This window comes from Zophobas morio, unplaced genomic scaffold (genome assembly GCF_036711695.1).
Source record: "Zophobas morio isolate AGI-343-1 ecotype UQ-CSIRO unplaced genomic scaffold, CSIRO_AGI_Zmor_V1 ptg000011l, whole genome shotgun sequence".
Taxonomy (NCBI): domain Eukaryota; kingdom Metazoa; phylum Arthropoda; class Insecta; order Coleoptera; family Tenebrionidae; genus Zophobas; species Zophobas morio.
This window is the reverse complement of record NW_026972116.1, coordinates 8345675-8373648: the sequence shown is the minus strand read 5'-3', so window position 1 is coordinate 8373648 and position 27974 is coordinate 8345675. Positions and strand designations below refer to the sequence as shown.

General features: G+C 34.2%; 4 protein-coding genes across 7 annotated transcripts; 3 read left to right on the top strand and 1 right to left on the bottom strand.

Annotated features, from left to right (window-relative positions):
• The first annotated feature begins 27 nt into the window (after positions 1-27).
• On the top strand, positions 28-1134 carry LOC135126837 (3-oxoacyl-[acyl-carrier-protein] reductase FabG-like). The gene has a single exon (XM_064053013.1). The coding sequence runs from the start codon at positions 298-300 to the stop codon at positions 1054-1056; it is 759 nt and encodes a 252-aa protein (XP_063909083.1). The 5' UTR covers positions 28-297; the 3' UTR covers positions 1057-1134.
• On the bottom strand, positions 1131-18738 carry LOC135126836 (RING finger protein 44). 4 transcript variants are annotated; one of them, XM_064053012.1, is made up of 9 exons: positions 18646-18738; positions 17020-17194; positions 16841-16971; positions 16540-16794; positions 16276-16487; positions 11008-11148; positions 10408-10949; positions 3016-3322; positions 1131-2936 (listed from the first exon to the last, which is right to left on the bottom strand). In XM_064053012.1, the coding sequence occupies exons 2-9, from the start codon at positions 17181-17183 to the stop codon at positions 2874-2876; spliced, it is 1815 nt and encodes a 604-aa protein (XP_063909082.1). In that variant the 5' UTR covers positions 17184-17194; positions 18646-18738; the 3' UTR covers positions 1131-2873. The 4 variants fall into 4 exon arrangements, with proteins under 4 accessions (XP_063909082.1, XP_063909081.1, XP_063909079.1 ...); XM_064053011.1 differs by lacking the exon at positions 18646-18738 and adding an exon at positions 17613-17814; XM_064053009.1 differs by lacking the exon at positions 18646-18738 and adding an exon at positions 17251-17602.
• On the top strand, positions 17896-27669 carry Aqz (aaquetzalli). The gene is made up of 2 exons (XM_064053019.1): positions 17896-17967; positions 25439-27669. Exon 2 carries the CDS (start codon positions 25905-25907, stop codon positions 26235-26237), a length of 333 nt encoding a protein of 110 aa, XP_063909089.1. The 5' UTR covers positions 17896-17967; positions 25439-25904; the 3' UTR covers positions 26238-27669.
• On the top strand, positions 18886-20470 carry LOC135126838 (uncharacterized). The gene is made up of 6 exons (XM_064053015.1): positions 18886-19178; positions 19253-19643; positions 19703-19810; positions 19887-19973; positions 20034-20120; positions 20199-20470. The coding sequence occupies exons 2-6, from the start codon at positions 19253-19255 to the stop codon at positions 20267-20269; spliced, it is 744 nt and encodes a 247-aa protein (XP_063909085.1). The 5' UTR covers positions 18886-19178; the 3' UTR covers positions 20270-20470.
• Positions 27670-27974: the final 305 nt, after the last annotated feature.

Here is a 27974-nt window from a genome sequence, read left to right as displayed (position 1 = left end):
TTGCCCACCAATAAAACACATTCAGACGAATCGCACTCCCATATTTCTTTTATCCTTTTATCAACCAATGTAATATACTACATATTATTATCACTGTTATCAGTTTTACAAAGAATTGTTCTTGTGTACTGTATAGTGAGCGGGGTGAGAATATTTTTCGCAAATATTTTTAACCCTTTGTTAACTTAACCTATTCTAATTAAAACAAATCATCTCCAAGACATATTTTTGTGCTTAGACACTATCGCCAAGAAATTTAATTTTGGAAGACTCAAGGTCAACCCGCGGGGCGAGAGGATGAGTTTTTCCGAAAAAGTAGTTCTGGTGACCGGGGCTAGTTCCGGCATCGGGGCGGCAACAGCGGTTCATTTTTCAAAACTAGGCGCGAAATTAGCACTAACAGGTCGCAACTTGGAAAATTTAACAAAAACAGCAGAACAATGTGCATCAAAACCTCTACTAATCACAGCAGACGTCACCAAAGAAGATGATCTTCGTAAAATTATAGAAACAACTATTCAACATTACGACAAATTGGACGTTCTGGTTAATAACGCTGGAGTAATTGAAAGTGGGGGCATTGAAACCACGAGCTTGGAACAATATGACCGACTATTTAACACAAACGTGAGGGCCGTTTACTTTATTACGATGCTGGCTGTACCTTACTTGATAAAAACTAAAGGCAGTATTGTTAATGTTTCTAGTGTTACTGGAATAAGAGCGTCAGCAGGGCTTCTATCTTATTGTATGTCAAAATCGGCTCTTGATCAGTTTACAAAATGTGTGGCTCTTGATTTAGCTCCCAAACAAGTGAGAGTTAATAGTGTTAATCCTGGAGTTGTTGTAACTAACTTACATAAGCGGGGAGGAATGTCTGAAGAACAGTACAAAGAATTTCTCAATAGGTGTCAGACAACGCACGCACTTGGAAGACCTGGACAACCTGAAGAAGTTGCTAAAACTATTGCATTTTTAGCTAGCGATGATGCTACTTTTATAACGGGGGCGATTCTTCCTGTGGACGGAGGACGTCAACTCTTATGCCCTCGTTAATTTTCTTGGCTTAAAACTTCTGCTAATTGTGCTTATCATTATTCTTATATTATACATAATAAAGTAAACTTACACACTTTTAAATGTTTTATTGAAATAAGAACTAGTATAGTAGCCACTATAAGCTCCTATGAATACATAAATATTAAAATCCACTAAAAGCAAAAGTATCACTTAGGTATTCACGTTCACAAAAATACAATCTATAGTTTGATTATGCGGCAATTGCTAAATGTGAATGCCTTAGAATATTAAATATTGCTAGTTTATGTTTGAAAAAATGCTAAAATGACTTTCATATTGCACTTGTGTCTGAGATATGTGTATACTGAACAACAACGGCACCCTCTACTGAGTATTTCACTTAATTGCGACAAAACACACATCCGAACAAAAATACAAATTTAAGAATTTTTACCAACCAAAACAATTTTCTTCTCCACTAATAAAATGGCTTCTTTTCAAACAATTCCATTCCCTAACACATAAATACAAATTGAGCAAAAAACAAGACAACAAATAGCCATTTTAACGTATCGACTTATACAGAAAAAAAGCGAGCTAACATCACAACCTTCACAACTTCCATTAATATCGGCGACATTTATAATAATCCAAAAAATCGATAGCAATTCAAACACTCTGTGACACTAATCCATTTAATAACCACAACAAACGAGGGTGCTTATAACAAATAAAGGCCATTTTTTAAATGTTGTTGTAAATATACCAACTGCCACAAAAGAAGGTTTCATTATTAACTAAACTATAGTGCTACTACAGACAAATCCCAAAAAAAATTATAACTTAAGCTTTAAAGCTACAAAAGAAAAATCAACAGAACAACTCTTCAGCTCTAATATATATAATATATAAATCCATTTGACTTTTGAGGCAGTCCTGCGTACCAGTTAAATTTACATCTTTTTTTTAAATGTAGTGCAAATCAAACGGAATGGCAGATGTTGAATTGTACAATATAAAGGCACACCTATTACATTAAATTATTCTCTGTACAATAATTACCACTCGATAAAATTTAATTTATCTAACAATGTTCGAAAGTGACATTAAAAGCATCGAATTGTACTGCAATATTATCAAGAAAGTACGTGTTGGTACAAATTTAAATAATTAAGTACAAACTTCCCTATAAAATTTGTTAGAAATAAATCCTTTTACGTATAGCGTAGTGTAGTTAAAGCATGTGTGCAAGGACATCGTAGTTTCGTAATATTCTTTTTAGGTAAGCAAAAATGAAAAAAGCCCATCAACTAATTCTAATTCTCGTTTTGCATGGTGCATGCAAGCGGAGCTAACTTAATGAAAAGTAGGTTTAACGATAAGCACTTACGTAACCATAACAAAAAAAAACCTACATAACAGACAACATATGGAAGATCATGTACACGGTACATTCGCACAAGTAAAAAACAATTAAAAATAATTAATAATAACGTACAGAGGATCGTCGATCAACGCAAAACAAAATTTCGTTTGATTGCAAAATTTGACGTCTCTGTCTTATTAGAGGTAGTTACAATGAAGAATTAGGTGTACGACATTGACACATGAATACAGACACTAGAAAACAAAATGTGGCTCACCTAAATCTTACCGACAAATGCTAACAAGTTCAAGCTTTACGATATCTACTAGATAAGTAAAATAGGAAGTGTTAACACATATATATTTTTTTTTTATTAGTGATATTATAAATCTATTACTGGCAAACTAATGGCACCTGACGGAACAAAACTTCAAATTCTGCAAAAGTTTTAAATTAGGTTATTGTTGCGGTTGGAACTTTTGAAGATCTAATCACTAGTATTGAAGTAGTCTGAAGCATTCCCGCGGCATATCGGGCAGGTTCTGTTTGACTGAAAAAGAAATTTCAAAATAAAGCAATATTGTAATTAAAATAATTTTCGTCTACACATGCGCACCAAATATACTTACTCTGAGCCACTTATCAATACATTTGGCATGGAATTCGTGTGAGCAGGGCAGGACTCTGAGCACTTGTCGGGCTTCAAAATCGCACATGCATACAACGCACGATGTTTGATCCCCTTGATGAGTGTCTGCATTGAATTTGTAGCTCAGAAGTGACTCGATTTCGAGTTTTCCTAAACCACGGGGTTTTGCTTCACCCAACTGTTCAGCCAAATTTAGAAGAGCTTCGTAGTTCTCCGTTTCCGTTGTATCCGAACTACTGAGATCAGTCTGGCTGAAGGGAGACATAGGCGGGTTCGAAAACATGGCGCTAAAAAATGAAATTGGAAAGATGAGAGACATGCACGTAACTGGAATGTAGACTAATCATATTAATTATTTTTATTTGTCTTCCGTGATAATCTCAAATTAAAACATTCATATAAAAAACTTGAGACTTGTTAGTCAGATTATATCACAAATTTACATATCAAATCCGTAATTACCACAATTACTAGTCCATAGCGATCAAACAAAATCTCACTGCAGGTATTTTTAATTAATATTTTCTGAACTTTTAATTAAACCTTACCAATTTTAGGAAAAATGTAAATTACTGGCCTTCGTTACCGAATTACAATATACAATATACATAACATAACAAATAGTGATGAGAATTTTTTTCAATTGAAAATTTATATCAGTTAATATTATGTAAAACTGAATGCATATATAATTTCAGTTTACAAAAGCTACATCCACTAGCGTTTACTTATCAGGATATTTTTCTGTGAATTAAACAAATGTAAGGAAACATAACTCACTTTCCGATTTTGAAAAGTGCTATACAAGCATATTCAACATTCTTAATGCGTTACTCAAATTAAAGTTTAATTAAAAGAGTAATGGAAAACAAAAAACTGTTTTTGACGTTATGTTGATGAGCGCTAAAGTTTAAATTTCATTTTCAAACTTTACGAACAAGTCAACTTCAAAATACAATAATTCATTTAACAAAATAACACGAAAACTGTATTTATTAACACTTTGTGGGTCATTTTCTGTTAATGTTCGTTCGATAACGTAGTCAACCAATACAGTAACCACTGATTTTGAAATTTAAAATGGCGCACAACTTTTAACTAGCAGAGGGAATGGTATACGGGATGATAGTACGGGATTATTATTATTATTATCAAAAAACATGTATTTTAACGTTAAATTTTGTTGATTCAATTTCAGTAAAAGGCAATTCTTTCGCAAATCTAACACCACAATTACCCACGAGTGTAATGATTTGTGGCCACTTTGTTAATAATATTTCACTCTTATGTGTTACGAAATTTGAACGAGTTCATCAAGGAGTGGATTATTGTTTCGCATTGTTTTGACTGAGACAATTTCATAGCCATTAATATGATAAACTCTTTCATTTTGTTTGTAAAATTGTCTTTTTACTCCACATAATCACAAGTTACACAACTTCTGAGCATTTTTATTTTTTTGCATGGTGACGAAGGCATTTTGTATTTTATTAAACGTCATATCGCTAAATGTGAGGTGTCACGGATTATGTGACATTTATAAGACTGAGTTAAGTTTCATCCACACTGTTGTAATAATTTCATTGAAACTAAGAAACAAACATTTTCAACATTTGTGTATGTCACATAAGAATGTTCTTATTTAGATTTGCTTATCTGTTAAACATTTGGTGGTACACTGTTTTTACAATAAATCGAATTCAATAGAGTATACACAAGTAACCAATTAACTATTTTATCTATGTTATGTCTATGTATATAGTGTGTCGGTATGTGTATGATTAATACAATATACATGTAATAATCAGTAAATACTTCCAATCGAAAATAGGATATATTTACATGGTATTTTTATTTTTTTCAACTTCACTATCGTGATCTAGGAAACCGTATAAGATACGACGTAAATCCCATGAATCAGGCAACAAAATGTTAAACAAACTGCAGAAACCCATTCTTAAACATTCTTAAAGAAATATACAATTCCAAACGAATCAAAATTACCAAGATATGCCTAAATGCCATGCGAACGGAACAATATAAGGAGTGTTCATTTTATTAAACGGACACCTTTAAAGTAACGCCACTTTTCTAATTTTTAATCTAAATTATTCCAGTTTTTATATATGAAAGCTTTAAGTTGTATCTATTAAATGCCATTTTTGTTTTCAAAATAACGTTATTTCTTTTTAAAATGAAGCGAATCGCCATTGGGGCAAGAAAATTATCTTTGCAAAAGTGATGCTACGAAAAATTTCCGTTGGGGGGACTGCCTAAAATAACTAAATGTTCAAAATCAGCAGTGTTCCAAATAATCAAAAAGTTTGGGGAGTTTAATACTTTAGAAGATTTGCTCAAATCCAGACCGAGAAAAGGCCCGCTTAACGAAAATATTGAGGAAAACATCATTAAACTGCTAAAATTAACGAAATGTATGTCTGTGCGGGAAATACCGAAGAAGCAAGGTGTTACCGTAGGTACTGTACAAAATATAAAGACTCGGAATAACATTAGAACGTATTAAAGCAAAAAATCCCAAAAAGAAGCGAAAAGCAGTGCACAAAGTTTCAAAAAAAAAAGCAGGAAGTTTTAAACAATTTTGGTCAGGAACAAAAATCGTTGTTTTGATGGACAACGAAACGAAGGTTAAAATGGACTGCAATACACTACCCGGCTCCCAGTTTTATAATGCAGTCGTAGGGGAAGATGTCCTCGATGACATGAAAACAAAAAAAATTGAAAAGTTTGGGAAAAAAGTCTTAGTGTGGCAACCGATTTGTTCTTGTGTGCTAAAAAGTTTTAGTTTTTTTTACGATTGGAACAATTCGGGGCGATGATTACAGGAAAGAATGTATAAAAACGCGATTATCGTCTGTTTATTGCAAACCCTCCATTGTTTTGGCCAGATTTGGCTTCGGTTCACTACGCTGGTGCCACTCAGGAGCTTCTTAATGCCAATAATGTACAGTTTTTAAAAAAGGAAGATAAACCACCCAACTGTCCTGAGCTTCGTCCACTTGAGCGATAATGAGCAAATATGAAATCAGTGTGAAGAAAAGATGGCCGAACAACATCATGAGTTGGAGAATTTAAAAAAATGTGGCCTCCTGCTATGAAGAAAATCACAAACAAACCTGTGCAAACAGTGATTCGCGGTATTCGCGCAATAGTTAGAAAATTTTATAATTTCTGAATATAATTGATTAGAGAATAGGAATAATTATTTCATTTAACATTTTTAAACATTTTTATAACAAAAAAAATTAAATCAGCCCAAAGTACTCGAATTAGTAGCAATTTTTCAGTGTCCGCTTTATAAAATGAACATTCCTTATGTATTAGTATTTTGTGTGGTGAGTGTTGTAATTTGTACATTACATGCAGCAGAAGCATTGTTATGTTTCGGAGAAAATAAATGCTGAACTTATGTTTATAATAACTGATGAAAGTTTAAATTCAATTTTTGGAATAATGTGAAAGAAAAAAATAGTAAAATATAGTCTCTCAAACACTATAAGGTTATATGGGTGTTGTAAAATTAGGGTATTGTAAAGTTGACAATGGAGCAGTATATACTATTATTTATTTCTGATGCGGTGCCATATATGACCACGATTGATAGATTATTAAAAAGAAGTTATAAAAAGCATCGTCCTGTCCACCGTTCCGCTTTGACCCAGCAGTGTTCAAATTCGATTTTTATATATTAAAATTTCATAGTAAATCGAATCATTTCTTAAATTTTCATACTTTTAAAATTGCGTTTTTTGGTTCTTTATCACGTCATATTTCAAAAACTATTCAAAATTTTTTTTAGTTTTTCAACAGTAATATAACCAAACACTACTGAGTCTAATTAATGTAGACTTATTGTACTAGTGTCTTTAAATTTTTGACCGTGCAAGGTGAAGATTTTAAAGTCGATCAGTGGCAACAAATTAACTACTACTTTGTCGCAGATCAATTTCAATTCTCAGTAATAAAAAAATCTTACTGAAAATTTTGGAACACGTTTCGTGTTTTCTTTTTTTTTAACAAATGAATGCAATTGGAAGTGCATTGTGAGAGTCAGTATTGTTCATGGATACTATCTCTGAAAAACTATGGCAGAATTTTAAGCAGATTTTAAAATTTTAAAATAAAATGCAGGAAAATGAAAATTTAAAAATATGAATATTCAAGACAAAATTGACATATAACGAAATTGTAATAAATAAAAATAGCATTATAATGACACAACTCAAGAATCGGTACGTGAATTAGGAAAATCTCTAATCATTCCGCATCCATTAGTGTTAAAAGGTGATTTTTATTATTGTTTTTTAAAATTTCATTGTAAGTCAATTTTTTCTTGAACTTTCATATTTCTAAATTTTCATTTTTCGCAGAGCGGTGGGGAGCTTTCGCGCCCACTGTAGAGGCAGATTGATTCAAGTAGTGGTAGTATCTTCACACTACAAGTCCGCAGTGTTGAAGTCACATGTGTTTGTGATTTGTACATTTCATTCATTTTATTTGTAAAATTAAACTGAAGGGCAAATTAGCAGTAGATTAAAGGGACACCATCGTTACTTCCATGTGTAAGTAAAGTTTAACATGATTTTTAATTGATAATTCGTTGATCTCACGTATTGCGGCAGCGGAAAGACGCGACGTTCAGAAATTCGACATATTGCGTCATTTATTGTTTAGACTAGCGTTGACTGGGAAGCTGTTGGACTTGTTTCACCAAATCTCTAGAAATTAAACAATTTATTTTCTTGTATAAAGAAAAAGACATCAATATTATATCAGAAATGTTTCGATGCGATATTTTATAATATGTATTCTAAATTGTGAAATGTCTCAGGGAGATGGTTCTTCTTAAATTATTATTCAAATTTAAATAGATTCACATTTGGAATTCTAACATAGTAATGGACAGTATTCAAGATTTAAATTTTAAATATTGAGTCGCTTTGGAAATAATCAGCGAAATAAATGTCGTCGTGGATTCAAAAGGAGAAAAGGGTTTTATGCTGATTTTGTGTTACATTTTTTATTTTGAATGACTCCAATTTTGGAACATTTATTCTCGGACGAATAATATTTTGTGTTTTTGACCATATTTAATATGTGTTTTATGTATTTATGTGTTGGGGAATTCGATCCACGATGTACTCTTGTTCATAATGATTTGGGCACTGCCTTCCATTCCCCCTAAATAAAAGTTGCAAACTAGAGCAATGTGTACTTTTAAGAACAAGCTATGTATATGTGATCGCAATTTGTAATTTTGCACTTGAAAAGAACGATATTTTTGTAGCGGAAAAATGCAGCCCTTAAAAAAATAGAAAAGAACTTTAGCTAGGGCTTTCTCGAACTTGCTTGTTTTCTTTGTATGTCACTGATAGCATTTTAATAATTTTATAACTGAATTTATAATTGATTTTTCATAAAAGATGGAGGGGTTCTGCAGCTGGGAAAATATGCTCGTCAAATTTATTTCACAGCTTTTGTCCTTTCTCAAAAGAGGAACCAACTTTTCGGCCATTTGTTTTGTTACATGTAAAACTAAAGATTTCTTCTCAGTTCTAATCACTTTTACCAAAATGCAGTGTTGACTTTGACTTCCTACACTCTTCTCGCTCCGCATTGCACCGCTTTGCATCAGAACACATTCCGCCATTTCAAAACGCAACGCAGGGTCCCATCTTGTTGGCGATCACAGCTCGTGACCACTTTTCGAATTTTTCGCGGGTTTTCAAATTTTGTGCGCATGTCTTAATTTTGGCGGAATGTTTGGGTTATTACAATATGACGAACGAATTCGCCGAAACTTTTTTAGCCTTCTAGACGAATTTGCTCATTTTGTAGAAAGCTGAATCTTGATACCAGTGGCCGCTCGTGATATTTTGAAATGGGGGGACACAATTTGATTGATGAATTAAATATGAAGATATAAAAGAGGTAGTGATTACCAATTAATAGACGAAATTGTGTCGAAATTTTCAATTTTCTGCTATTTATTGCATCATATTTTAGAATCTACTTCAAGTTTTGTCTCAGGTTTTTAATGGTAATAAGCAGAATTAGGCACAGCCGAAGTGATGGGGAATCAATCAGCCAAATGTTAAATATAACGGCGCGACGTCAGGCGATAAATTTGGCTGGAGCACTGCGGAATCTCAATCTCAGCGGCGTTTGATGCAACTCAGGGTTTATCTGATCAAGAACATCACGAAAATTGTGATGTTGAACAGTAATTTTTAATTTTTAAAGCATTTTAACATCTAGGAGAACTCGTGTAACTAAGAAAAACCTAGAAAAAGTAGTAATTACTATTAAGAATTCCCGAAGTCGACTGCAATAGCGCTGGCGATCGGACGGCAATGAAGTCTGGTAATAAGTTATAACACTACTGATTCTAGCAAAGTACCTATGATTCCTTTCATAAAACGCACTACAAAAATCAAAGTATGTTTCTTTTATGGCAAATGATATAACCTGACTTTCGTATTGATCAATTCATTTAGGTATCTTGAAATTTTGCTTCCCTTATTAATACACTGGTCAACAGCTAAACTCTAACTTTTATCATAGCAGTCAATTATTATTTAATTAGCAATTTTAAATGATATTATAAAGGGCTAAACCAAAACTTAGCTCTCATTTAAAAGTAATCTTAAAATATTATCCTTTGAAAAATACAAAAATCGTACTATTAAGTAATAGGAAACTTACTATAAGGTGTATTTTTTTGTAATCAAATTACTACAAACTTCTTGGGAAACAATAAGAAAACTACGTTTAGTAAGTAGAAGACATGTTATCATCATATAAAAAATTTTAAATTAACATATTCTTAAAAGTGCATTTTATACACTCGCACCTTGATTTTTTCCCCAAAAATTGTGACGACGTGAGTTACCATCATAGAGAACGCATCCATCTGGGCATTTTGTCGATAGAAAAACGTTACCAAGATCGATGGAATACCTAAATGACACCTAAATGCTCGCAGAATACTGCGGGACCATCAAGCGAGAGATCTCCAATAAAATCTATAGGAGGCAACCGAAAAAACGTCGGTCTTCGCTGTTTCTTTTGTTTTTTTCGTTTTTTAAACTACATTCGTTGTTTTTTTCTCATTTAAGGTTGTTCTTTTGTTAATACTACACTTTTTGCCGTTAAAGATACAAAAATTAAATTGTTTTACCTGATTTTCTGTTTCAAACATCAAATATGCATATTTTTTTTAATTGAGCTAAGTTATAAGATTTATGCTCTTTGTTACAAACACAGAGACAAATTAAACGAAAACATTACAATTATGTCAAAGTTAGAGAGAAAAAATTAAATTTTGTTGACCAGTGTAATTATTGCAACTTACAGGAAATGCAGTAGGAAGCCTGAATACTGCGCCGGCGCCGAAATGATCGGCGCGTTGTGGTGCCAGCGCGTCCTCGGCGGTTGTAACCGCGGATTTCTGTGCTGCCTGGACCTCGCGTGGAGCAACTCCAGCTGGTTCCCTCTCGTCTCCGCCGAAAGGAAGAGCGACGCCGGAGGCGTCACCTGAATGGGAGAGACATGGAGGGAAGGCGCACCGTGGAGCGCCGAGTGGGTGTGGGAATGGTGGTCGTTGAGAAGCTCCAGCTCGAGGCTGTCGGCTCTCTGGGGCGGAAGGTGTTGGCCATAATGTGGGTTGGAGACGGAGAGGGCACTGGGGGGAGTCGGGAATCCGCCGTAGCCCTGATGCGGAAGACAACCGGGGAACTGCTGGGGCACGAGTTGGTGGGGCGCTTGGTACATGTTGTGCATGTGACAACTGTGCATATGCGGGGGAGCGCCTGGAGGGGCCGTGCACAGGGATATGTGCGCAGGAGACGGGTAGCTCCACATGGCCTCGTGGTTCATCGGAATAGTGACCGGCACCTAAAAAAAGATATCCAAGAAACGACTCTTTAGTGATTACGAGACTATGGTGATTAACCTGGTTAATGTCCATCATCACGGAGGACTGGTGGGGGTGGGCGTGAGCAAGAGGTGGCGAGCTTGACAGAAACGGTTGGTGATGTGGGTGGATGAAATCGTTTCTGTCTCGATACCTCGGACGCCGTAATGGAGGGCTGCCCTGTTGACAAAAATAACCATTTGTACATTTTATTACACTGCAAAAAATGGTCTAGAGTTTAGATAATACTCCCCTCTGACCAATACACCTTGCATGCAAGAGTGTATTTCTTTCATAATTTTAGTATTATTCTGTAGTTACTAGATCAATGTTAATCTAATATTTTATAAACATTTTAAAGAAATCGATTACACAGTTTCTTCGATAATTCGTACATTTTGATTATGCAAACTTCCTATGTATTTTGAAAAGATGTTGTGAAGTTGCATCGTTTCTAAGTACTTACACATACTACAAAGTTTAACAACTGGACAAGTGTTCAGAATTGAATTACACTTAAAAAATTATGCTTAACAAATTGTATACCTAGTTGCACTTAATAAATTTTTACAAGCACCAAGCTTTCCACGTATAAGCACTAAGTGGACTAATCAGAAACGAATGTCTTGAGCATGCTCACTGTTCTGTAATGATCAACTGACAATGTGCCGTGCCTTGTATTTTGTAACCGTGATAAACTACGTTCAGTCTTTGAAGCAACTTTTGTTTAATTTTCGTAAATACAGATGAGAAGTTAATGAGAAAGTAACTAGTAGCAATTAATTTTGTCGTAATATACGCAATTTGAGATACAAGTTCCAAACCGTTAGGTTAAGAAAGGGAAACTTTCGATTGGTGCCAAAGGAATTCACAATTTTCAAATTAAACTCTGCTTGGTTAAACATAATTTCTTAAGTTCTAATTCTCCATTATGATATCGCAAGTGGTTGGAAACAGAGTAAAAGAGAGGTGGATTATTAAATCACAAGCAGGGCGGGATATTCTACGTGATTTTTTATTAACAAAAAAAAAAAAGTGATGTCATCATTTTTTGTGAGGATACGTACCACATAATCTAAAAAAATGTCTCTATAGCTGACTAGAGGACTTTTTTTCGATCATATGGTATACAAATTTTGGCACCGACAGTAATAATAACTGCACCGAATTCCTAAAATTTGTAAGTAATTTCATAAAAAAAACATACATATTACCAAACGCAAACAACATATTTTATTAAGTATTTACGTAATGATTTTTTGAAATGACGCCATCAAGTCAAGCCATGGGATGAACGCAAATTTTAGTTAACATTTTACCAGTTACATGACTATTTTAATCTACACCTAAAATTTCACAATAATCAGTCGAGTAACTTAGGGGATTATTTAGGCAACAAAATCTCCAAGAGTGAATACGTCGAGAAAATGTGAAATTCAAAAAGATTACGTCCAAGAAATAAAAACAGCAATTATTCGTATGGAATCTTTTTGATTAGTCACTAGATGAATTTGTTTAAATGTTTTTGGGGGTTATTTACATTACTGAATGTTATGTTACCTGTCGTGAAATATGTTTACCATTTAAAATCTTCAGGTTTCCTCAGAAATGATCGCTTGGGTTCGATATAAATGAAACTTCAGCGTATTGTTAAAATGAATGAATGTGTTAGTTGGATGAAACAGTGGATACCTTTTAATGCCCCATCTAATTCCAATGATACGAAAGACTATCCATAACCACTATCACATTCCAATTAGGTTACACAAAGCAGGAATTCGCTGATATTCTACCCATCTTTTAAAATCGTTTGCATTCTGGTTGCTAATGTCCACTGCTTGAAGTAGCTCACATGACATCAAGGCAAGATTCCTACGTGAAAAATATTTTTACCTCACACTAAATTTTTGAATGGAGATCTCGTTACAGTCTCACCATCTACGCCGACAAAATTTCAACATCAAGAAATACAAATGCATTTTTTCTGGATTTTAGACACTGAAATTAGTTCCTACAAATTAAGTCAATTTTCGTCATTTAACGGCGGAGTAATAAATGACACACTAGAATAAAATATTTCGGAGGCGAATATAGACAAAATATGACATGCAATCAAAAAATTAACTAAATATAAACTGCACTTACAACTTGTCACCAGTGTTGAACTGTTATCAATTCGAATAAATATAATTAAAAAAATTACTTTTACATACTTTTATAATTTTTTATACTTACAACCACTCTTGCGTCATTTTTTTCAAATATGCGAACAATAAAAAAATTATTACTGTACTACCTCTGATGGCGCATGTTTCAATTAAGATTGAGTCATTTTTGAAGAGGAAGGTTCATTCAAGTCTCATATAAAGTAAGAATGAATAAATAAATTTCAGTTATTTTATAATTTTTTTTAAATAAAAAATTTCAAATGCTCTTAGGTGGTTTCTGAAGTAAGTTCAAAAGTGCGAATTTACCAGTAATTTTTGTTAGAATATCCCGTATACGTCACATTAAACTTTACATTTCAAGTCAGCATATTGAACAAAATTAATAAGGTTATGAAACGCCAACAAAACATGAAACTAAATATTTGACAAACGTTTTTAATTTGTTGAAATGTTAGGTACTATTTAATTAATTAATAATTAATGGAAAATATTTCCCCCAAGATGCATGCGATATTTGTTGTGCATTAGAAGACGTCATACACCGAAAGGTAAAATAAGTTTTGGGTTAAGTAAGTACAAGTAGAAGAAGGCGGAAAAAGTTCGGTGTAATAATTTTCCAGATGTCTTACACTCATGAAGAAATTGTTTAATTCCTTTTATGAAATTTTTTAACTAACCATCATGACGTCCTTTCAACATCACAGCAATATATTTGACGTAAAAGATTCCGTTTTGATGTCATTGTCTTTATCTGTAATGACGTTCTGTACTTTATACAGAGCATCCACTTAATAAGTTTCCAGATTATTGCAAAAATTGATAACGAGTCAATATTTCACTTCTAAATGCGAATTAAAAAGTGATATGTAGTAATTTTCTTTCTAAAAATGAATACGTCCATATCAGAATATGCCTCATCATTTGTCAGTAAATAGATATGATATGAAACTATGCGTCAGAACTTACCTATGAGCATTCTCAGTGTGGTAACAAGAAGCTATGCTGCCTTTGCCTTGAAACATTTAACAAACACGCGAAATATTTATTTCGCATATTATTACATGATACCGTCGTGCTATCAAACGTGCTCCCTTAGAAATCTCATCATTGTCCTTTTAAAATATCAAAACGTGAAACAACCGAACATACAATAAAGATTAGATTCCAATAAGCTTTGTTATAAAAATTGATTTTTTTTATGAAAGTGAAAACGCATAACGCTTTTCTAATCCAGTTACAAAATGAAATAAAATTTTGACACCTGATTTCATTTTAAAGTTTGACGTCTTAAACAAGTGATAATAATCTGTCAACATCAAACGATCAGATTGTTAACAAACAACCTGGAGTAAACATGCAATGTTAGTGACAACTTTAATAAAAAAATCAACATAAATTGAATAAAGGCAAGATGTTCTACATAAATAAAACATGACGGAGCTTTGCGTGACTAATGGACATTCGTGTCTTGCAAAATTTTCTTCTAAATGATTAAAATTAATTACAATAATTTGGTAAACGTTGTGTATGTGTGATTGTTATGAAACTAAACAATATTATTTAATTGACAAATTAACAAAATAGGAATGATTTAGAAACGAACGCTAGAGATACAAATTCACAGCCTGGCTAAAGTTACTAAGGAAAGTTACAAGTTTCACAAGGAAAACAATAATAAGATATTTTGATATATTGTGAACCATGAGGTTAATTTGTTTCTTGCTTATTACAATACATGAATAGAATAAAACTAGCACTCAATTTTCAATACTGTTTCAAATTCTAATAGTACCACGGCAATTTAGTAACGAATCAATACGTAGCATCAAACTCGTAACATTCGTTTTATATTAATGATAAACTCTCGAAATAAGTGGCACAAACTGATCAAGCGTATTTATCGACCAACTCTCCTACATAACCGTGTCCCTTATCCACTTCCTCTGGGTAGTGATTAAATGTAGTACATCAATCAAATAAATAAAAAATGTATACATATAAGAGAAAGTGCCTTTGTTTTATTATCCACTATCTATCTATAAAACTGTTACATATTATTAACTCCTACGTTGATACGTAACGTTAAATCAATATCGTCGACCCTTCAGTATATTTTAATTTAGGGTAAAGTAATGTTTATAAATTAACAGAACAACATTTTAAACGATTATTATACACTCTATAAGTCATCAAATACCACGAACGAATACCTGTACAGCAAATAAAATATGTAATAAAGAATTTATAAAATAAACCCGATTATTTTTAAATGAAGGTTTTTATTATTATTACTTTTTAATGGAACCTTTACATTTTCCACATTGTTGTATTTAATATACATCAATTTCAGATGAGAATATGGTGCATCAAAAACCCAGTTAGAATTAAAATTTAACCACTTGGTTGCTAAATTAATGTTGTGAAACAAATTACTCAAAAATGAAGATCTGAAATCCGATTTTTTTCTTGACACAGTTACAAATTCAAGAATCAACTTTCCTATCAATGGCCGCTGCTAACATTAACTAATTGTAAACAAATGAGTGAAAATGTAATTTTCAAAAATTTAACGAAGTCTGCAGCCATGAAATAACAAAAAAGTAATTAAATATACACAATGAGTACAAAGTGACGCACTCAACGCAGTAAAATCTTTATATGTAAAGATAAATACAATAGGCAAAAACAGTCAAATAAAACAGAACCTTCACTTTCCACTGATTAAACTACTTATAGCCATTGCTACGACGATGGTACGTCATCAGGCTTTTTTTATAATATCCAATAATTTTCTTTTTTAAATTTTGGTCATAAAAAGTCGCTTGAATCATCAACCTTTCCAACATGGACACAGTATTGGACTTTGTAACGTACATAAAAATTACCTAATGGCAGTTCTATAAGGCTGTGTTCGCTTTTGTCTTACTCAAAATTTTTAAAACGTTTGGTATGGAGTTTTATCAACAAGCTTATATTTACAACATTATTCACGTTATCTTCGTGCCGTCTATCATTATGAGTTTTATATAAACATACACTTTGCACAGCTCCCACTACAAAGAAGTAGCGGTAACTGATTTATTTTAAGAAAAAAATTAGTTTCAAACACATTTGACTTCACTTTCTATGATTTTCTCACCTGCATATTATGGTGGGACGTGGTAGGGGGATGCTGCCTTGGGGATCTCCTCGGGGGTGAGGCCGGTTGAGCATTCAGTTCAATATGATGGCCAGATCGCGACAAGCGTCGGCGTTTTCGGGACGGACTTTCACTTTTAATACTTTCTTCACCTGCTTGCCTATAAAACTGGGGTGAGTGCTGCTGGAAATGGACCGGACTCACCCGAACTTCTGTTAAAAAAGACACCATCTTATATGTATCTGCACAAGCAGCCGACTGTACCTCTGCCATGCCTCCTTTGAGAATTTGAAAAATCTATTATGTTTCTTTGATGCATGACGTCTGAAGGGGAATTGTTAATGATGTTTGTGGGGTTGTCACAGATATTAATGTGGAGGGGCGGCGAAATGTGGCGGCGGTCCCCCAAGGTGGGCATATGTCGCCTATCACCACCGTTGTGATAGTTTTGGACTGGGGCGTGTCGCCTTTCAGGGGCGTTGGACAAGGGAATGTGGCGTCTGTCTTGATGTTGGTGTCCTAAGATGGGAGTTTTAGCATACCGACGGTAAGGTTGGAGACTCACCTGAAGCTTCATTGTTGTAGTGGAGGTGGGTGTTTCTCAACACAGGGCTCAGTTGTGAGGGCACTTTGGGGTACCCATGAACGTAGTTGGAGTCTTTTGGGCTAGTGTTAGGGGGTACTGAACATTCGCTGCTGGCAATCAAGTGTTAGATGGGGGTTAGAGGGAAAACTAAGACTTACCCCCGATTAAAGTTATTATCGTATTCCCTGCTGTAGTCTTTGGGGTAGCGATTGGGCCATCTCTGGTGCCCGTGTGCATGGTTTGGTCTATTTGGATGGTTGTTCGTGTGCCTGCTGAAGGACGAGGAATTCCTTCGAGGTTGGTTGTGGTTATTGGAATTCATTAGAGTAATAACTGGAACATAGGCGTTGTAGCTGAGGCATTAAAGATACAATAGACATTGAAACAACCTTGTAGCATATATACACTATCACTATTGAGTAAGACAGAATGAGTAATTTTATAAATTTGTAGTACACTATTGATCCAATAGGGGCATTGCACACTCACAATACAATTCTATTGAACAAAATGTCTCAGATAACGGCACAAATACATCTGCTTGGTGCTACGCCCCATCTTATTTGCACATGAGTGGGGAATAATTATGAATTTCTACAAATATGTTCTCAACTATTGTGAAATCAGCTACGTACACCCTCCTAAGCTGTCACAACACCAACACAAACAAAGATGAGGGGTGGGGATAGGATGTTAAAAAAATTATTACAATTTCACTAATTTACCACCACCGTAATAGGGTGATACTTACAAAGACGCACCAGACAGTACAAATTATTAACAATAATTTAACCAAATCACGATACTTGGTGTATAATTTTAGATATTGAGCTCGCTATTTTAATTACTGATATGATTTACAGTCTGGCCATGACGGCCATTGCTTTGGGATAAAACAAAAAACCCTAGAAAAGCTTGCCAGAAGCAAATGGTTTGTTTACACCAGGGACGGATTAAGTCAGTGGGGGACTGGATTTTACATGTTACCTTGGATTAGCTGTGTTCAGCGAATTTCGCGCTAACTAGATAACAAAAAGTGGAAATTCAGTGACGTTACCTTATTATACACACAAAACTATTCCTCGAGACTTAAAATCATATACCAGGTATTTGGGAAAAATGCAAATACGTAAATATATTCATATTAATTGTAAGATCTGATAAAACAAAAAAGTATAAAAATTTATATGAGAAAATGACGCATGCAGCATGCCTCATTTATACGTAACTGCCAAAACATCCAGTAAGGGTGCCAAATTTATCTCTCTGTGTGTGCCTGTTCTGACTGGGTGTCATGTCGTGTATAAAAATAATTTGCAGTCGAGTTATCTTTGCAAATCGCACGTCTGTCCTAAATTCAAGATATAATACAAAGTTAACTTAACAATTACCATAAACTAAATTTAAGATTATTTAGACTAGAATCCGGCAAATAGTGATGGACTTTGAGTTAGCAAAAGCCCTTATCATTATACATATATATTATATTTAGTAATGAAATTTACAGTCCTGATTGCCTTGGTTGAACGGAACAAAAGTTCTATGAATGAAAGTGAATTGAATTTTAGACTAAAATTAATTGTTCAAGAAATTCTTACAACATTCAAAACACAGAAAAAACTAATTGAATTTGTTCTAAAATTGATTAAAACAAATTAAAAATCGAAATCCTCGTCGTCCTAGTGTGTGTCGCTGCTATCGATATGTTTTATACATATATAATTTTTACTTACTGCTTGGTTTTACTAACAGAACTGGACAAACTTTTCACAAAGAAAGATTACCTGAAAATGAATAATTTTAAGAGGGAAGAATTCCCTTTCCATAAACACAGTCCATAAGTCTCGATTCGCAACACTCTTATTCCTTCAGGTATAGGACCGAAAAAAAAATCTCCTCTTGTTAGTTACGGCCAAATAACTGTCAAGTAGAGGGTCAAACACCTGCAACACCAAAAGCATTATATTTTAAAAATAAATTACCTGGCCTACTAGATGAGTATATTTTTCGGTCACGTGGTATTTACACTAAGGCCCGGTTTTACAAATGTCCGGTTCAACACGAGTTCAACTGAACTTGAGTTCAACTGAACTGAGGTTCAATTCATGCGTCCGTTTTACAAACACCGCTATCGTCCGGTTCAGCTGAACCACAAATTTCCTTAGGTTGGTAGCGCGCACCCGAGAATCTGACAGTTGAGACCACGTTGGGTCTGTTTTGTTGTCATTATTTGTGTACGCCGATTCGAAGTTGTTTACATTATTATAAATTATTTGTGGTAAATTCTGCAAAGTAATTAGTTTTCTGCGTTTGTGGGGTACGTATATTTGTATATATAACATTTGCTCCTTAAAAGTAGATGATTATGATGGTTTTAACATTTCGTTTCAGATGAGTAATACACGTGCTCCGAATTTTACAAAATCCGAAGAAAACCTGCTCCTATCTTTAGTGAGCAAGTATAAAAATATTCTGGAGTGTAAATTGTCCAACACTGATGCAAATCAAAAAAAAAATCAGTGTTGGAAGAAAATTGAAGTAGAGTTCAATTTTTTATCTGGCCAGACCTTCCGGGACCACAAAGTTTTGAAAAAAAAGTACGATAACATTAAGAAGAGGACAACGAAAAAATTTGCTGACGAGAAAGCCTATGTCGGTGGTACTGGGGGAGGGTCACAACAAAGTATTGAGGTCACCGATGTTGATGTGGCTGTAAAAGAAATTCTCGGGGCCAGACTAATGGGGGATAGCAGCGAATTTGATGGCGATTCCGAAACAACCTGTAAGAAGTATTTTTATTAATAATATGTATTGTAAAATTAAAATGTTGATGCTTTTCAGCATTCCAAAGTAACGGCGGGATAAATGTTGGTTGTCTCATCACCACGCCTGCCCATTTGGAAGAACAATGTACATCAATGTATAATCTCTCTGATGACGAAAATGATGGTAAATACTTTTTATCCTTACATACACTTTATTCAGAAATCTTTTACTATTTTTTCTTTATTATTATTTATTTCAGATTGTTTTATGCCAAAAGATCAAACCGGAGCAATGTCGAGAGAAGTGCCTGTTATGGATAAAATAAGTTGTCCCAATAAAGAAAGTGGTAAACATTAATAATAATCAAATAATTCGTTTTGACTTGTACCTATGGTTATTTTTGTAGAAAATGGTCAAACTGGGAATTGGGCTAAATACACCCCCAAAATGTTGAAGCAAAAAAAATCTTCAGCACTCACTCCATATCATAGAGGTATTATATGTATATATATTTATATTAAAAAATGTTTGCCACTTGTCTTAAAACTTTATTAATGTATTGTTTGTATAGGTAAAGGAAACCAGACAAGTGATAAGTTAGAGCAATGGGCCACTGCCAAAGAACTTGTCGAACTAAGTTGAAAGGAATACATCCAAAAGGAGCAAGAGTTTAAATTAAAAGCCATGAAAGAGAAACATGAATTAGAAATGCAAATTATGAGAGACAAAACTGCAGTTGAATTAGAAGTAATCAAGAAAGAACACCAAATGAAGATTGAAATATTAATTGCCCAAAAATTTAATATTGTAAATAATAAAACTTAAATAAATAATTACATTACATTTTATTATTTACTGCAACTAAAAACAAAATCAAAAAATGCAAATTAGTAAAATATTCTCTGATGAACTGGTTCCGTACAAAATTGTTCTGATTATAATTGCCACTATATTCTCCAATGTTTTCAATTAGAACATCGTTCACAAAATTCACTGCTGCTTCTTCTTCTGCGTCCACTGGCGGTTATTTTTCATTTAAAATAATTGCAATGTTGTGTAAAACTGCTGTTGCCACAACCGCTGCCTCTACTTTACACATTTTTAAACGAATTCCAAAAGCCAATGCTGGAAAGCGTCTTTTCCACACCCCAAAACATTAATTATTTGAGAAGCTGTTGCTTTACTAATCCCTATAAAGTCACCAGCAACTTGCAGAAAAGATCCAGTGGCAAGGAAACGTAAAGTCACAAGTAGCATTTGCTCCGGTGATACTGCATGATTTCTTTCCGTTCGCGATGTAATTTGCTCCTGTATTTGTTGCAAAATAAACCGTACGCCAGTCTTGGAAAAACGAAATCGTTTCAAAAATTCCCCAGCATTTCACTTTTCAAAGTGATTTTCTCTCAATTGAAAAACTTTTGGTCGTCGCATACGTGCCGGTTCTAATATGTTTATCACTTCTAAAACGTCTTCATCGTCAGTTAAATACTCCTAATAAATTTTGCATCTTCAATTATAATGCTGTCACACCACCAAAACGATAAAGCACAGACGTTTGAGGTTATGGACAGTTGAGCGAAGCTTAAACCACCCTGACATCAGCGCTCAGCTGAGCCTTCGTTTGAGCGCGGTTTAACATTGAACTATGTATTGTAAAACGGACAACTGCAGTTGAACCAAGGCTTATCTTTGAACCTCGCTTAAGCTTGCATTGTAAAACCGGGCCTAAAACTATAACCCTACACTACAACCCAGATAATTAAAAAGCAACATTCAAATAAAAAAATCGGTTCTGGCTGAGTTACTTGACATGAACGGTGGGTTCAAACGCTAGTTAGCTGGCCAAAATTTGTAAAATCAGGACCATAATTTTAATTCTAAACCGGTCTAGAGGATTATTTAAAAATAATACTTAGATCGTAACTCACCTGCGAATCCCAAGTTTAAATAACAACAATGAACTACCTATAGCAAAAATGAGTCAGAACAGTAAGATTTTGAGCTTTACGTCTCTATTTTGAATTTTTGAAAATCGACATCATATTTAAAAGCAGTAACCTTGAAAACTTACAAATCTTAAATATTTGTATTTTGTTTTAAACTTTATGGACTTCAACTTCAGTAAAGCTTCAAAGGCTATTATAACGTTTATTATCTCTATAACGCCGAAAATATAAAATTACGAAAACTGGTTAATATTGTAATAGTTATAACATAATAATGCCAACGTGGTTGGTAAAACGCGTTAACAATTTTTGTAATTTTGTGTTATACGGGTAATAAACGTTTTAATGTTGTCGTGCAGCAAGAGGTCAAAGAAGATTCCAAAATTTAAAAGGAAACAGAATTAATTTTATAATTATTTAGGTGTTCTCAATAGTGCCTGCCAGAAGATTTGAATTTGTTGTGTTGGAAAACTGCTCTTTGAATAAAAAGTAAATAAATAAATAGAACGTGTAGAAACTATTTGCAAAAGAGCAACATGGATCCGTATATCGAAACAAATTGTATTTATCATGTAGAAGTATATTTTTGTTTGGATTTGAGTACGGACTAACGAAATATATTTTTTGAGCTGTGTATGTACACTTATTGAGTGTTTCAGACCGGTGGTCACTAGAATTTCGCTACCTGGGTATACATACCTGAGTTATTAGGGGGTGAAATTCCGATACTCGACAGGTATTTTATTTGGATAGTGAATAACCACAAAAATAAAAAAATATTTTACGGAAACAACGGTTCTGAAAAAAAATACAAACATATAAATAAACTGTAAAGTATAGCGTCAACTTCTCAATTTTATAAACTATAAGAGACGTTTTACACTTTAGTGAATTACTCGGAAAAAGGACGCCCTAGGATAATAATTGAAGAATAAAATAAACACTGCAACACAAAAGGAGTGAAAATATCGAAATTTGTTTTTATTATACATATTATCAGAAGATTAACACTTTGAACAGTAACATGATAATGATAATTAATACATATTAGTTTAATAGTAACAATAAGAACATGTTCAACAAACAATTGGTATCAAGTTATTTTGTCAGAACTTACTTCGACCTTACATTTGTATTGTGAAGGGCAAAATGACCGACTGTCATAAATCTTAAAATGTGGGTGAAATTTCTGAGGACGTATCTTTAAAAATTAATATCTCAATTATTTATGGAAGTTTGTTTTCAGCATACAAAACTTTATAACACTACCGAAAACAGGGTCGACTTTTTTCGTTGGAAAAGAGACACGGTAAAAGTAGCCACAAATATTGCTTCTGTTTCAAGATGATGATAAACTATTAAAAAAAATCCAGTAATTTATGTAAAGAAAGTTCTGAAGAGCTTATCTTTACATTTTCATGACAATAAGGCAGGTAGGAACTATCGACCCTTTTCGTCTAAGTAGGCTCACCCGCTGTAATCCCTATAACAGCAGGATACAGTACGGCAAACGATAAATGCAAATGACTCCAATTATGAGTACTGCCGCTGTAAAATCTCCAGTCGCCTTTGAAGCTGTACACTGTCAATCAAAATTAGTCGGTACCCTTGTATGTACCTTTCCAGGAACGTATTTGTTCTCTAGTAAATGCATTCCTACTGCGTAATGGTTTTACTGCCATAAAATAATTAACGGCGTTTGCATTTTTCTTTCGCCGACAATCATTTATTTGCGTGCGACTGTATCTACCCGGTATTTAGAAATCTACTTAACTCAGTTGACATATACTAAAACTTTCATGACTTAAGCTGATTAAATCAAACTGGCTATTGTTTAACTTAATTCAGTTGACATATACCTAGTAAAACTTTAAAACTCGATTCGGACAACAATAGACAGTACTTAATAAATAATAATCCTTGCGTTTCGAGTCCATAAAGCTTCCATAAAAGTCATAAAGTTTTACTAAAATCTTTTTCTCTAGATACCGTTAGGTCCACTATTGTTATAATGATCTGGTCAAAGACCTCCGATATGCAAAACCTTTAATCCTTTCGAAAAGCAACCCAAAAGCAGGTAAACGCAATAAACAGAAAGTCGGTGTTCACTACTACACAAAACTGTTAGAAAACATTCATGATTTCATAATTTCGACGATACAAAGCAAAATACACAATATCAGGAGATATTTATTTTTTAAATTTTTTATGTGTAATGTAAGACTAATTATAATCTTATCATGTTGCCACAATTTGAAGAAAAATTTTCAAGCGTTTTTGGAAAAGAGTGTCTATATACTTTTTAAGATAAACTGAAAACAATATAGTCATATTTATTGTAAAATATCTTGAAATGACGTTAACAACTTTCTGGAGAGGATGATTGCATTTTTATTATTTCCTAGTATTTTTGCATAAATAGAAGGAAATGCTCTACTATACGTCCTAAATCGACGTGTTTTGCTAAAATTTGAAAGAAATCTTCAATCTCAGAAATACCAGTAAAATTTGGTTTTTTGACAGTCTGTATACCCATAGTGAAGAATATGAGTAAATGGTTAAACCACCACTATCCGGTACTAAAAGGAAATTTATTTAATACAATTTTAACATGTCGTGAGTTTTTTTGGTCAACCATTTCTATGTATAGTCTTTGCCATTTTTACTGAAACACCACCTGTTAATCGTAAATTTGGCAACGTTCATATTCAGACAATTTTCGAATTAAAAGCCGTTGTCAATCAAACGAAAGCTGTTACCAATTGCTAAATTTTAAACAAAATCAACAGGTGGTGTTTCAATAGAAATGGCAAAGACAATAGGATAATCTTAAAGTGGGCCAAAAGTTTCAGACAATCAAAGAAAAACAAAGAAGTTAGATTTTCGTACTCAAAGAGCTGCGAAACATAAAATTAGCCAAATATTGCTTTCATTTTTTTTTTCATAAAAAAAATTCTGTATGTCAAATGTGTCTATTTGTAAATAATATATACATATATGTATACTTAACCAATAAGAAAATTTTTAGTACAGGTATAATTTACACAAACATGTTTCGTGAATCCATCATAAATACTAGTTTAGATTAAACGTAATTTTTAACGTACGTTAAAATTTATTGTTTGCTGTTTATTCTTGTTTGATTTTATTTTACAGAGCCTTATTGTATTAATTTGTTGACAACGTCACTCTAAATAGCAATTTAATTGTTTTCAGCTTTGCTTATTTCTACGTCTTGCATCAGTTTTAAACCAGAAGTGAAATAAAATGTAAAGTTCAATCTTACATGTTCTTCTCTTACGTCAGAAAAGCCTAAATTACCGAATGCTACACCACAAACTGGTTCAATTTATGACATAACTGAAAAACTAGCTTGGAATAGTCCATTTTCCTGATTACATTTTGAAAAGATTACTTTAAAGTGTGCAATAATATATTTTAATACGGCACTGGCGAAAGCAAATCTATTTATAGAAATCCCGTATAAAATATGTTTGAAATTATTCCTTGCCAAACAACATTAACTTTTTACAGTCTGTACACCTTTAAAGGTGCGGGTCATTAACAAACCCGTCGATATCTCCCATTCCCAAATGGACATCAATAATGTAAGCTAAATGGAGAATCGAGTGTATCGTTAATTACATGATACTTCGAGAATATTACTACGCGGTTATCGTTTTGACTATTGACGGTTGCTTTAAAACTTATGTGTTTATTGTTCAACCGAATAAAATGCTGGAAACAGATGGTTATATTTGAAAAGAAAAAATGAGTAAAAAAACAAGTTCGGTCCTGGCTTTATTCCCATTCCGTAGTAATTTTTGTCGACGTCATAAATGTTTTCTATTGATCCTTGTTCTAGAAAGTGACCGTCGATGGAGGGGACGTGGAGCATTTCCTATGGGTGCGGACGAAACAAGGCGAACAACAGTCGCTCTCTCCGTCTGACGTGTTTTTCCCCTCGATTTCGGCCAATCAGCGGCCGGCAAAATGAGTATCGATTGACGCAGTCGTGTGACGCAGCTCCCGTGTAATCGGAAAAATGTTACAAAGAGTGTTGTTTTGATAGTGTAGGAGAAGGAGAAAGGCAAGTTGGAAGCTCTGTCTTCGTAGAAACGTTTGAGAAATTGCCAGTTAGTGCGGATTTTGCGTTAAAAAGCCGTGAACTCGTCGTCGAAAGCTTTTCTCAGTGACAGCGAAACCTCCGGATCCCGAAATCGTCCCATCTGTGCGATCTGGATCCTTTGTTTAGTGCGTCCATTTTGTGAAAGCAAGTCGGGTTTCTCACGCAAAATTCGACATCTTGGTCTGTGATACAACGAGACTTTATGTTCATTTTCCGCTGCAAAGACTCAACAGTTGCGAAGTGTGTCAGTGCAGCAATGGCGCGGAAGAATTCGGACGGGAACCCCCGCGGTCGCCCCCGGGGCGCCACCCCCCGACACAGCCCCGTGAGAAGCGGCGTTGCCGCCTCGCCCACGGGCGCCGGGCACTATGCGGGCTGCAAGTGGACCGAGCCGCCCCTGCCCTCAGCACTGCCCCCGCCGCCCCAGCACTGGATGCAGGCGCCCCACTCGCACTCGCTGCCCTTCAGGCAACCGAAGCCGGAGCAGCAAGACATCGACGCCCAGCTCAAGGTGCTGCTCAAGGTGCAGGCCTGACCTGAGACAAGTCGAAGGTGCCACCTCAAGAGACATTTGATATCTTTATATATAAATTTACGACGAGTGAACTATTGAGGACTACTGAACACTAATTTTAAGTCTGTTGGTAGCGAGTGAACACGACAATACTAAATTCCGGTTATTTTTATTACGCCTAAGGACGGTACTACAATCGAGATGGTCCTGGTTTCGTACAATTCCAGATTGTCCTGTTCAGCCGCGCTGTGATACACAATCACTACTCACAAAACCAGTGATTGTATTAGAGTGTAGATATATATTATAGTTTTAACTTTTACTTAAGTCTATTTCTGAATGTGATTTTTTTCAACTGTTGAAAATTGTAAGAAGAGAAATTTGAGTTTGTATTTGTGATTGTGAGCAGTGCTCAAATAAGTGTCACGATATATGTTTAGTTCGTAATACTCTGCAATAACAAAGTAGCATCCATATCTAGTCTCGTGCTTCGGCCGCTTTGTAATGTTGGCCCCCCACCCCTATGGATTTTACCATAGGACGACTGAACTGGACCAATATTACAAACGCTGCTGATGCACAAAAACAAAGCTTTAAGTAATTATAGGTACGGAGATCATTAAGTCAATTTAAATTGGTATCAACAGTATGGATAACAGTACAAATTATTGGATGCTATTTTGATATCCAAACAGAATTATAAAAACATCTAAATGATCCGTCAATTATGACGTGTATTTTTGTTAAAACGCAGTACAAATGTGTAATCACTCTTAAACTAAGAAGATTCATAATAGTTATAAGATGTACAATTCAACACCTTCGATCTACACATCATGACAAAAGGAATTTTGTAAATGCATTGTGAAATCTCCCCTCCATTGTATCGTTGAATTGTACATCACTTGCAGAAACTTCATCATTCAAATTGTTTGAGGCAAACGAGATGCAAAAGTCTTCCAAAATGCCTGGGTAACAAGTTGCAGTGATGTGCAATATTATTGTCCTAAATTTATGTTTCAGTTTGGTGATAAAATTTTTATGTATTAGAGATTCTATTTATGTTTCTTCAGAATTATATTTTTGTTCACGCACAAAATCCATACCAAATTTGTTAACTTCACACTTTTATCAGAGGGGTACTAGGATCTCTAATTTAGTTTACGTTAAGTTTTAATTAGGAATCTCAGATCTCATGCGTTCACTTCAAGAGTCATTACTAGCAATATGTATTTTAACTGTAAACAAAAAAAATCATGTATATTTCATCTCCATCCTAAAATCTGTGATACCTCGTTCCTATCCCTCAATAAAATATCCCATTTAACCCAGATTTTCCCTGAACCCTTCCCATCCCGAACTCCTTCCTGGGGGTCAAACCCCGCCAAATATTTCGCACAAGAGATTTCGCAAACTTCGAAAATGTCTAAATACGAACTTTGATTTTATATTATTATGTGTTGTTTATTCGCAATCACGTGTACACGTTTTAGAGACATCGCCATATAAGGAGAAACGCCTTCGTCGTTTCACGTAAGTGTTCACCAACCATATTTTTATAGAATTTAAGTGGTGAAATTGCAGAGTAATAGTCGCCAATTTACTTATGTAAATACCTATTTGCATAATATTATAAATATGCATGTTGTGATCGTTATTTATGTAAGGAAATTGCGAAAGATTGATAAAGTTATCAAAAAAGCCAACGTTTATATTTAAACCTTGGTCACATGTATTGTTACAACAAAATGCGCAGTT

Bases quoted from the DNA above. Each gene is read 5' to 3' on its own strand.
- LOC135126837 (XM_064053013.1), top strand. From the start codon at position 298: ATGAGTTTTTCCGAAAAAGTAGTTCTGGTGACCGGGGCTAGTTCCGGC.
- LOC135126838 (XM_064053015.1), top strand. From the start codon at position 19,253: ATGAGTAATACACGTGCTCCGAATTTTACAAAATCCGAAGAAAACCTG. The intron at 19,644-19,702 runs GTAAGAAGTATT...GATGCTTTTCAG, and splicing joins TGGCGATTCCGAAACAACCT to CATTCCAAAGTAACGGCGGG. The intron at 20,121-20,198 runs GTATTATATGTA...TTGTTTGTATAG, and splicing joins ACTCACTCCATATCATAGAG to GTAAAGGAAACCAGACAAGT.
- LOC135126836 (XM_064053009.1), bottom strand. The intron at 16,972-17,019 runs GTAAGTCTTAGT...CTTGATTGCCAG, and splicing joins GATAATAACTTTAATCGGGG to CAGCGAATGTTCAGTACCCC. The intron at 10,950-11,007 runs GTTAATCACCAT...ATCTTTTTTTAG, and splicing joins TGATGATGGACATTAACCAG to GTGCCGGTCACTATTCCGAT.
- Aqz (XM_064053019.1), top strand. From the start codon at position 25,905: ATGTTCATTTTCCGCTGCAAAGACTCAACAGTTGCGAAGTGTGTCAGT.